General features: G+C 44.0%; 1 protein-coding gene across 8 annotated transcripts in view; it reads left to right on the forward strand.

Annotated features, from left to right (window-relative positions):
- engase (endo-beta-N-acetylglucosaminidase) overlaps positions 1 to 12,506 on the forward strand; it is a 78,996-nt gene that overhangs the window by 14,518 nt on the left and 51,972 nt on the right. For all 8 annotated transcript variants that reach the window (XR_009798863.1, XR_009798865.1, XR_009798864.1 and 5 more), the window contains exon 7: positions 2,665 to 2,813. Coding sequence is in view for 3 of the 8 variants with exons in the window: in XM_061846826.1 (XP_061702810.1) it covers positions 2,665 to 2,813 (149 nt within the window). In the remaining 5 variants the exon portion in view is untranslated. The remainder of the gene's footprint in view (positions 1 to 2,664; positions 2,814 to 12,506) is intronic.

Raw genomic sequence — 12,506 nt, forward strand, 5'->3', positions numbered from 1 at the left:
GCTCTAGCATCCCAATGTATTTCATTCACATGTAACACATTATCAGAATCAACTGGGTCGAAATGATACTGTGCCAAAAAAAAAAACATCCTCAGGGTTAGATGCTGGTTCTGGACAGAGGGCTGTCTCTGACTCAATTTGCAGTCCGGCAATTGAAAGACACCTCATTGCTGTTAACTCTTTTATTGCCAGTCAACTCCTGGAGCTCACCAGGGTCACACTCGTCAGGTGTTATGCACTCATCCGTCACACCCAAACCAGGCAGTCGAGGGATGTATTGGGGGTTCGTGACTCCTCATTAAATTCTCCCTGGGTGAAGTCCCATTGCATCCCACAGGTGTGAGGTTATACAACAAGCTCCATCAGGAAACAGCCAGGTCACGTAGGTCAAAGGATGAACCGTACCACGTGTCTCCCCCTTATCATTTGCCCAACACGTATGAGTTTGAATGACATGTGTACACCCGAGAGGAGTCCTTGAGCAAATCTGAAAAATCGCTCTGCTCTGATTCATATAAGGGCAATGACTCATCCTCAGGTACATACACGCCACTGGGCACGAACCATTCTCGGCCAGATTCACGGAGCAAGCAACAGAATCCCCAAAAGGTGTCATCTGTGACCCATGTCCATGCCAAGTCCTTTCGCCTACAGAAGAAACAGGGATGAATCGGAGACATCTACATTCAAGGCCAAGCTTGCAGAATGCCTTTCACAGTTTTTTTTGTCAACAAACTTGTACAATCAGGAATCCATCTATGACGGATTGACCCCATTATTATATTACTGAGAGCAAGTCCATTGGGGTTGGTAAACGTTGGTAATTAAAATGTCTTATAAATGGCCCAGTTAGATTATTTACCTCTTTGTAATGCCGTGTAATGTAATATTAAATTCAAAATGGGCCAATGGCTGTTCTGCTGCCCATTTAACCTTTCACCTATATCTAAGGTAGCACAGTTCCTTTTCCCACACGCAATTTAGAGAATTATTCAGTCAATCTTCATATTACATTTTTACATTTTCTCCAGTGCCCATTAATACATTTGAAAACTAAATGGCTGTATCGTCACTTCCGCAAGGTTCATTCAGCTAACCTTGTTATGAGCTGCCAAAATTGTTTGGATTTGGCAGTGACATGGGCGGTGGAGGAGCCAAAAATCCAAAAACAGTAATTTAGGTTTCTTCTCATATGGATTCCGCACGTATTATTAGTGCTTAAAGCTATTGCATCACAAGTCCAAGTCCATGGTAATGAACCTGTTGAACATGGAACGTCCCATACGTTGCTTCCCTCGAATTGGTATAGGTCTACGTGTTCGACTAACTGTGGTAGGTTTCGCTGTTGTCTATGCCTTGGGTTTTTGATCCTTGGTCAGCTAAGAGTTAAACAATTCCAACAAGGTTCCCATCGTAGGTACCTTATCTATCATTGCAGCCTTATACGTCATGAAACCTGACCATATCCTGGTTTTATTATCTTGAAGAAAAATACATGTTGTTGTTGAACCATCTTGCAAAGTTATTTTGCAATTGTATGCAGTTATCATCAACTGTGTTTGTAATCTTTTTTTAAATTTTGCCGTAATTAAGATTACACTCAATTTACAGTTCTCTTTCCTTAACTCTACTAACCCTGTAGGGCATTGATATCAATTTGTAATGCTCAAGCACTATCTCGAAGACATTCATTTGTCTTAACATTTCTATTCCTTTTCTCCCATCCCTCTTGAGCGTGCTTGCTATCATGATAACCTAGTTAACATTCGGTTTAGATTTTGTTGCTGTCCAATAAATCTTTCTTCAATTTGATTACAGTTTGGTTCCACGAGTATTAGATCTAATGCTAATGGCTCAAGAATAGTTTTATCCTAAGCAGTCATTTTGAGTCCTACTAATATTGGAAATGTCACCACTATTACTACAACCAATGCAATGGCGTTTTTTTCTCAGCAAAAAGACATGCGCAGTATTATCTTCAAAGTTTTCGCTGAATTGGATGTGGAGCAGTCATCGCAAAAGCAGGTTCCATGTCGCCTTTGGTGAGTCATGGAGTGGATTAGCTTTGGCCCTTCCTGTTCATACGGGTCAAGAGGTTCAAGCGCCGCTCCCACGTTCATGGCTCTTTGTAATTGTTGCTTGAGTTTTCTCTCAATCAGCATCTCTGGAATGTTTTCATGAATCTTGATTGGTGGACTTTTTGGATTTGCATTTTCACAAAGTAATTTGATACCAAGCCAATTTTCCATATGTATGTGTTGATACTCAACACTTTGGGTCTCTACAAAATTTTGCAAAGTCTTGACTCCACATGTAATATTTTATACATCGCATTCTTCCATTCCAATTCCAATTTGGTATATTTGTTCAAATATCTTTTAGGATTGCTTTCATTGTCCTCACAGCATCTGCCATACCAAATTACAGTCACACAATTTTACTTCAACATGTTACCGGGTCACAGGAAGCAAACCATACGCAGAACACTATGAACAATTTGAAAAAGATTCATATATTCAGATTCAGATTCATTCATAATTCAACCTGATAGAACACAAAAAAAAGGATTTGAATCTTAGCTGGAGTTTTACCATATTTTTTGTCAAATTTTTGACTTTTTTTTTAATGGCAAGTAGAATTGTGTACTTTGTCATCTGCTTGCAGGAAGTTGCAGTGAAGAAAACTCCTTTGTTTCTACGCTATCTCACAAATAAGATGCATGAACAAGTCCCTGGCAGCATGGTCGTGTGGTATGACAGTGTAATTGAGACTGGAGAACTAAAATGGCAGAATGAATTAAACCTAGCTAACAGGTAAGGATCTCCTTTGTCAAAACTGTCAAATTAAAATAAAGTGAATAACTTTTTCATGCAACATGGCGGTTGAGTGGTTGTCTGGTGCACAGTTTGGAGGTTTGGTTTTCAAATCTTAACTCAACTCGAATGTGTGTGCCTCCCACATTCCAACAACATCAATCTTAGACTCTTTGAAGAGTGTGACTGTAAATGAGTGTCTTTTCCTGCGCTGCAATTGCAACTAATGCAGGGTGTACCTAGCCTCATGCCAATAGTTTTCCTGGACAGTTTCTGGCCCAACCACAACCCTTCTGAAGACAAGCAATATTGAAAATGGATGGATGGGCAACATTTTAATCTTGACTCGCTAAGAAAAGAAGAAAAATAATGCCAAGTCAGACTTCCAGGTAAAAATATCCATCCATCCGTACATTTGAGCCGCTTATCCTCACAAGGGTCACGGGAGTGCTGGAGCCTTCCCAGCTATCTTCGGGCAGGAGGCGGCGCAAACCCTGAACTGGTTGCCACCCAAATCGCAAGGCATATATACACAAACATTCACACTCACATTCGCACCGACGGACAATTTTGAGTCTTCAGTTTATCCTACATGTATGTTTTTGGGATATGGAGGAAGCCAGAGTGCCCAGAGAAAACCTGTGCAGGCAAGGGGAGAACATGCAAACTCCAAACTGGCGAGCCCAAGATTCAGGACTGTGAGGCAGATGCTCTAACCAGTTTTCCACCAGTTGTGTGAAAATGTGTCAGTGTAAATCATTTTAAAAAGTACAGTAATCGCCAGGTTATGAAGAAACTATGCACAAAACTCTCTACGGAAGTGTTGGGTATATCACATCCAAGAAACATTCTTGGAATTCCTTTCAATTCATTTTTCAGTTTGCATAAAGCAGTAAGGACAGCACTCTACTTTCTTCATCTCATTTGTTTCTCACATCCAGTTCTGCCCTTGAAGTTTGACAAGACACCAGAGTATGTTTGTGTATTTTTTTTCTTTCTAACATTCTAACCCAAGATCATTGGTACATTCCAAAATTTGCCAGACTGATGAAGTGCCTGTTAATGAGAAAGGTACACAGATATCTTTCCAACAGCAGATGGGACACTGCAACATGCAGTTCTAACACAGGTGGCTTCAAGATGCTCTTATTGAAAGACCAAATAACCATTCAGTGCAAATGTTATGAGAAACATTTACACAAAATGTAAGCATACAGTTCAATAAAAATTCTCTGATTTTAGTTCTGTGGTGTATGTTTATTTCATGTACAAAGATATAAATCAATATTTACATAGACTTAAGCAACACAAAATTATTCAGGATGTAGACCATTTAAATCCTGTCAACTCTTGGCCGTCTGTCACAAATCTTTGACACACTGCAGGATGGAAGTGGCCCGCGGTTATTTCTGCCAACAATTGGCCGTCACAATCTCAAACTGTTTATCGGCAGCATGTCTCATTAACCTGAAATTAAGAAAATATACTCATGACAATTTTCCGGAATGGTACTTTGTTTGAACAAGCATAAATTGGACAAATGCTGCTTTTAGAATTAATAATAATAATATATATAAATCTGTATTTCGAATCATCTGAATGTGAATGGTAAATATGTTGACTCTCATGGCAACAAAAGCTTTCTTCTGTTGTTTTCATGGGTAAGCATCTTGTACATGCACACCTATGGGGGGGTGGGGGAAAATACATGTTTTAAAAATCTGTTCACATTAACAAACATCTTCAGGTCAAAGACCCATATCAGTCCAGTACACACAACTATTCACCCCATTTACATTGCTATTTTGAGCATTGAGTGCCCAAACAAAACCACAAAGAAGTTTAGCGGTTTTGGTCATGACATCTTGGGGAAAATTGTGACTATAATGGGGATGGATGGTTATGGGTACTGTTTGGTTATACCTCTCAGAAGTCCCAAGATTTGGCATCAGTTTACTACATGAAAATATATTTATGGTGAAGCAAGTTCTGAACAGCTATGGCTCTCAGATTAATGTGACAACTTTTTAAACATCCGTTCTCTAAAATGCTCATTTGTGAAAATATACCAACTTAGACTCCAGAAACTTGGTGTTAAAATGTTCAGAAAAAATACAGTGCCTTTGCGTAATTTTAAAACAATAGCAGAAATGCATATGTGTTGCGCCAGGAAGAAGAAGACCAGAAATTTCATATATTCATTTACGATACCGATACAATTTCTTTTTGTCAGTTTATGGCAAAAAAAATAAATAATCTCTAACCCTTCACAAATGCTCATCAGTCAGTATTTCAAACACGAAATATGTTTTCCTCCCTGGGTCTGAAGCTTCGAGGGCTGACTCGGCACCTTCAGGCCAGCTGCTTCCTCTGCATTTGAACGTACGTTATGCATTCAAACATCTCGTACTTGTAATTGTACATTCTTGTAGTAAGCCATGTTTGAGGCTTTCGTTGTGACGTCACGCATCTTCTCGGGAATTTCCAGTACATCCTCTGATTTTTCCGGAACTTCGTCAATGTGCGATAATTTTTTGCCGACAATCGATAAATACAAATGTTTCCTTCATATCTTATTTCAGATTTGAATTCAGCCTTAAAAAACTGTATAAATTAAGCAAAGGCGCTTTGAAGATTTTCCATACCCCTTAAAGGAAGAGTTGGCTTAAAATGTCTTGGAAGTGAACAGAATATCAGATCAAGTGATGAGGCTGAAACTTGAAATTGAAGGTGTTATGTATAATGTAATTAGTGACTTTGCCCCACAGGTAGGATGTGACCTAGAGATGAAAGAGATATTGTTGACGGAATTATATGAAATAGTTCTGAGCATCCCACACGCAGAGTTGTGATTGTTGCAGATTGTAAGGGAAATTAAGGCTAGAGATGGAAATGTGTTCACTCGTGCCAGTAGTATGCTAAATAGATGGAAAGAATACTTTGAGGAGTTCATGAATGAAGAAATTGAGAGAGAAGGAAGAGTAGAAGAGGCAAGTTTGGTGGACAAGGAAGTGGTAAGGATTAGTAAAGCAAAATTTAGGAGGGCACTAAAGACAATGAAAAATAGAAAGGCAGTTGTTCCTGATGACATACCTGTGGAGGTTTGGAAGCACTTTAAATAGTTGGCTGTGGAATTTTTGATCAACTTGTTCAACGGAATACGAGCGGGTGAGAAGATGCCTGCAGAATGGAAGAGAAGTTTGCTCGTTCCATTTTTAAGAACAAAGGCAATGTGCAGACCTGTGGGAACTATAGAGCTTGTGCATGTGACGTTACCATTTTCACGGCGCCATAGTGCCGGTCAACCAGAGCTGCTCGATATTGTGGGAGACATTGAAGAATGAAGAATATTTACAATACCCAAGACTTGTTGTGCTGTTGGTTGTCACAACAGATGAGACAGGTATTAAAAAAGATCATATTATGGAATACCAGCTGAAAAGACCAGAAGATATCGATTAAATTAAAATAAACATGATGGATGGTGCCCACCAAAATACACACACGCCTGTGGAGCGATTACTTAATTTCAGGTAGGAATTATTCATCTCAATCTCAAATTACCAAAAAGTATTTATAATGGCAAGTTTCCTCATTTGAGAAAAATGCACATTAGAAAAAACTTTGTCGCAAAGGTTAACCGAGGTTTGGTGTGGCCGCGATCGCTTCCGTGTACATTCCGTAGAGACGATGCCGTCCTATTTTTTTTTTTCCTATCATTGTTAATGAATGCGAGTTTGTGTAAAACCAGGAGTCATTTATTTAAATATTGGTATTGGTATTGAATACTAGCTGAAAAGTTTGATGGATTCCTGCAAAGGTTAACGTGTGACCGAGCGCTTCTGTGTTCATGAGCCGTCAACCCGTCACTATCTGGGATTTATTCCTGATTGAGAACAAATACAGCAACAAAGTTTTGTATGCGTCCAGACTTGTATACGCTTTCAAACTTTTCCATGTAAATCTTGACGACTTACTCACCAGATACATGTCTATATCCAGTTGTCCAAGACAAGCGGAAGCAAATTAACAGTCCAATTTCTTATCGGCGAAAACATAAACTTAGGCATTAAATACAGGTCTTCTATCCCAAGTGTCCGTCATTTTTCCACATACCTTCGTTTGTTTTCATCTTCTGAATGTCTAACGGTATTAGACTCTGGGCGTCATGCTATAAGACGTATTTTTGTTTCGTCTCCAACTGACTTAGCATTGAACAATGCTTTGTTAGACCGGCAATATGGCGATGTAAACAAAAGTCACGTGATTTTTATGACGTAGGTGGACGAGCTCTATAGAGGAAAAAGGTTGATCAGGCACTCAATGACGTTATGGAAAAGTTTAGAAGAGGCCGGACTTGGGACAGAAGTATCTACGAGCAACAGTGTGGTTTCATCAGAATCAGAATCAAAATCAGCTTTAATGGCCAAGTGTGGAGAACACACTCCAGCAGTTGTTGGTGCCCTGGTACCACATACAGAACAGAGAACAAGGTACAACATCGCAACAAGAACAGGGAACAAGGGACATTTCTGTTTAATACAAAGTATTCCTTATAAGACGTGCAAGATCCATTCATCCATCCATGCATCCATCGATTATCTACCGCTTTTGCGGGTCAGGTCGCAGGGGAAGTAGCTTCAGCAGGGATACTGTTAGGTCCAAAGCACGGACTTCTCGCTCAATGTAGACCCAGAGGTCACAGCACCGGGATAGAATGATTGAGACAGAGGCAGAGTTATTTTTTACTAAACTGCAGTTTAGGGAGAGCTTGGAGGAGCAGAACATATCCTCCACACCCGCACGTAAGACTCTCTCCGTGCCCCCCCAAAACCACACATTTTATTGAGTTTCACACATAGGGAGGGGGAAAGAGGTTTCACAAGACAAGTAAAGTTGTTATACAGAGACAGTTAATCTTCTCAAGGCTGGGTGTCCTCTGAGTAGACACAGTTCTTCCTGTTACAAAAACCCACAAGAATGCAACTATCATAAATTTGCAGTCACCTTGAGCTCTTAAACTTCCCATAGACAAACAGCACACACACACATCCCTGCACAGCAACAGAGTAATTAAAAAAGATTTATGACACATGAGGAGATACATTTCACAGGCCTCTGTGAAATGTGTAAGCTTATCTTACAGATACCCAGACTTTCCATTCCCCAGCCACTTCTTCCAGCTCTTCCGGAGGGATCCCGAGGCGTTCCCAAGACAGCAGAGAGACATAGTCTCCCTCGGGGTCACTGGGACATGCCCAGAACATCTCACCAGGGAGGTGTCCAGGAGGCATCCAAATCAGATGTCCCAACCACCTCATCTGGCTCCTCTCAATGCAGAGTAGTAGCAGCTCGACACTGAGCACCTCCCGGATGACCAAGCTTCTCACCCTATCTCTAAAGGAGAACCCGGACATCCTACGGAGGAAACTCATTTCGGCCCTTTTTTTTTCCTGATCTTGTTCTTTCGGTCACGACCCACAGCTCATGCCCAAAGGTGAGCTCAGGAACGTAGATCGACTGATAAATTGAGAGCTTCGCCTTTTGACTTAGCTCCCTCTTTACCACAATGAACTGATGAAAAGTCCCCATCACTGCAGACGCTGCACCGATCCGTCTGTCGATCTCCCGCTCCATTCTTCTCTCTCTCGTGAACAAGACCCCAAGATACTTGAACTCCTCCACTGGGGCAGGATCTCATCCCTGACCTGGAGAAGGGCATGCCACCCTTTTCCGACTGAGGATCATAGTCTTGGATTTGGAGGTGCTGATTCTACTCCCAGCCACTTCACACTTGGCTGCGAACCACTCCAGCGAGAGCTGGAGGTCACGGCTTGATGAAGCCAACAGAACCACATCATCTGCAAAGAGCAAAGATGCGATTCTGAGGCCACCAAACCGGACACCCTCTAGGCCTCTGCTGCACCTAGAAATTCTGTCCATAAAAGTTATGAACAAAATCGGTGACAAAAGGCAGCCTTGGCGGAGTCCAACTCTCACCGTAAACGAGTCCGACTTATTGCCAGCAATGTGGACCAAACTCTGACAGCGGTCATACATAGACCGAACAGCTTGTATCAGGGGGTTCGGTACCCCATACTCGCGAACAACCCTCCACAGGATTCACCTGAGGGACACTGTCGAATGCCTTCTTCAAGTCCACAAAGCACATGTAGACTGGTTGGGCGAACTCCCATGCACCTTCGAGGATCCTGCCGAGGGTGTAGAGCTGGTCCAATGTTCCATGGCCAGGACGAAAACCACATTGCTCCTCTTGAATCCGAGACTCGACATCCCGATGGACCCTTCTCTCCAGTACCCTTGAGTAGACCTTACCAGGGAGGCTGTGGAGAGTGTTCCCTCTATAGTTGCAACACACCCTCCAGTCACCGTACTGGAAAAGGGAGACCACAACTCCAGTCTGCCAATCCAGAGGCACTATCCCCTATGTCCACGCGATGTTGCAGAGGTGTGTCAACCATTACAGCGCTACAACATCCAGAGCCATTAGGAACTCCGGCCGACTCTCATCCACCCCCTGGGGCCCTGCCACCAAGGAGCTTTTTAACCACCTCGGTGACCTCAACGCCAGAGATAGAAGAGCCCTCCTCAGAGCACCCAGACTCAGCTTCCTCGTGGGAAGGCGTGTTGGTGGAACTGAGGAGGTCTTCGAAGTATTCTCCCCATTGACTCACAACATCCCGAGTTGAGGTCAGCAGTCCCGCGTTCCCACTATACACATTGTTGACGGTGCACTGCTTCCCCCTCCTGAGACGCCGGACGGTGGAGCATAATTTCCTTGAAGCTGTCCTGAAGTCGTTCTCCATGGCCTCACCCAACTCCTTCCACGCCTGGGTTTTTACCTTAGCGACCACCAAAGTTGTATTCTGCTTGGCTAGCCGGTACCTATCAGCTGCCTCGGGAGTCCCACAGGCCAGAAATGCCCGATAGGACTCTTTCTTCATCTTGACAGCATCCCTCATTGTTGGTGTGCACCAACATGTTCGTGGGTTGCCGCCACGACAGGCACCGACCACCTTATGGCCACAGCTCCAGTTGGCCGTCTCAGCAATGGAGGCGCGGAACATCGTCCACTCGGACTCAATGTCCCCCGCCTCCTCCGGGACGTGAGCAAAGTTCTTTCGGAGGTGGGAGTTGAATTCCTTTTGACAGGGGAATCTGCCAGCTGTCCCCAGCAGACCCTCACAATACGTTTGGGCCTGCCACGTCGGACTGGCATCTTACCCCAACATCGGAGCCAACTCACAACCAGGTGACACTCTTCACGCGAGTGTCCAAGACATGCAGTCGCAAGTCTGATGACACGACCACAAAGTCGATCATCGAACTGCGACCAAGGGTGTCCTTGTGCCAGGTGGACATGTGAACACCCTTATACCTGAATATTGTGTTTGTTATGGACAATTTGTGATGAGCAGAGAAGTCCAGTAACAGAACACCGGTTGAGTTCTGATCGAGGGGGGCCATTCTTCCCAATCACACCCTTCCAGGTCTCACTGTCATTGCCCACGTGGGCATTGAAGTCCCCCAGCAGAATGAGGTGGCGCTCTCCAGCACTCCTTCTAAAGACTCCTAAAAAGGTGGGTACTCTGCACTGCTGTTTGGTGCATAAGCACAAACACCATTCAGGACCCGTCCCCCTACCTGCAGCCGGAGGGAGGCTACTGTCTCATCCACCGGGGTAAACCCCAACGTACAGGCCCTAAGTCGGGGGGCAATAAGTATACCCACACCTGTTCGGCGTCTCTCCCTGTGGGCAACTCCAGAGTGGAACAGAGTCCAACCTCTCCATAGAGGAGTGGTGCCAGACCCCAAGCGGTGCGTAGAGGCAAGTTTGACTAGATCTAGTCTGAACTTCTCGATTCCACGCACAAACTCGGGCTCCTTCCCTGCCAAAGAGGTGATATTCCATGTCCCAAAAGCTAGTTTCTGTAGCCGGGGATCGGTTCACCAAGGTCCCCGCCTTTGGCCACGGCCCAGCTCACATTGCACCCGACCCCTAGGGCCCCTCTCACAAGTAGTGAGCCCATGGTAAGGGGTGTGCCCGGCCGAGCCCCATGGGTGCAGCCCTGGCCACCAGGCGCACGCCTTCGAGCCCCACCTCCAGGCCTGGCTCCAGAGTGGGGCCCCCGTGTGACCCCCTTCCGTGCAAGGGAAGCCAAGATCAAATTTTTGTCGTTGTCATAGAGATTTTGAAATCGTACTTTGTCTGGTCCCTCACCTAGGACCTTTTTTGCCATGGGTGACCCTACCAAGGGCATGAAGCCCCAGACAACTTAGCTTCTAGGATCATCGGGACACACAAAAAAGATAAGTGTGTTCACAATATCATGTGTGTAAAGGGAGCAGTTTAAGTAATGAATCGTGCGGTATGCAAAATAAATAAAGTAAAATAAATAAATAAAAGTTTATATATATAAATATATATATTACTAATACTGGTTGGACCAGCAGGGTGTGAGTGAGTGTCCTAACATGGCACGAGGCAGAAAAATAATAGGTTCGCTGATCAAGAATTTCATGACTTAATTCCCAGAAGGAAGAAATTGTTGACTTTCATTTATCTGTATCGCTTTCCTAATGGAAGGAGTGGAAGAGCTGCTGCCCAGGATGTGGAGGGTCAGAGAAGATCCTGCCTGCTCTGGATCTGGTTCGTGTTGCGTGCAAGTCCTCGATAGTGGGTTGCGTGGGGCCGACAGTCTGTTTAGCGGTTTGATTGTCCGTTGTGGTCTGATTTTGTCCTTTTTTGTGGTGGCTCCAAACCAGACTGTGATGGAGGTACACAGTACTGATTGGATAATCGCTGTGTAGAATTGTCACAGCAGCTCTTGTGACAGGCCGTGCTTCCTCAGAAGCCGCAAGAAGTAAATCCTTTGCTGAGCTTTTTTGAGGATGGAGATGTTCGTCCACCACTTCAAATCCTCTGAGATTGTAATTCCCAAGAACTTGAAGGTCTCAACAGTTAACACAAGGTAGTCCCGAGAGGAACTGTAGTACTGCATGCGTAAGTCTGGCATAACAGAGAAGCATGTTAGAATAGTACAGGAGCAGCAGAACAGCAGTGAGGTGAGCCGTAGGTGTGAAAGAAGAATTTTAGGTGGAGGTGGGACTGCATCAGGGATCAGCTCTGAGCTCCATCCTGTTTGCAGTGGTAATGGATAGGGTACAGATGAGGCTAAGACTGGAGTCTCCTTGAACGATGTTGTTACTAGATGACATTTTGATATGCACTGACAGCAGGGAGCTTTAAGCTGGTGGAAGGTGTCTGGCGTGTTATGTGACAAGAGTCTCTGCTCGGATGAAGGGCAAAGTTTATAAAATCGTGGTGAGGCCACCCAGAATTTACAGATTAGAGACACAACAGGAAGCATAGCTGGAAATGGCGTAAATGAAAATGTTGTCATTCTCTCCAGGAGTGAACAAATAGGATCGGATTAGAAATGAGCTCATTGGAGGGACTGCCAAAGTTAGACGTTTTAGAAACAAAGTTTGAGAGAGCAAAATTCGATTGTGAGAAGAGAGTGTATATTAGTATAATGGTTGTCAAATTCCACTTATCCGCAGGACTAATCGGGAGAAATGTCCTGACCGACTCTCCAGTTAAAGGGTTAAGCTACCCCTTTACACCAGCCGACTCTTAACGCCGTGCGTGCAGGAGGACGGGAGCTTCTT

The sequence above is a fragment of the Syngnathoides biaculeatus genome, chromosome 16, assembly GCF_019802595.1.
Source record: "Syngnathoides biaculeatus isolate LvHL_M chromosome 16, ASM1980259v1, whole genome shotgun sequence".
Taxonomy (NCBI): Eukaryota; Metazoa; Chordata; class Actinopteri; order Syngnathiformes; family Syngnathidae; genus Syngnathoides; species Syngnathoides biaculeatus.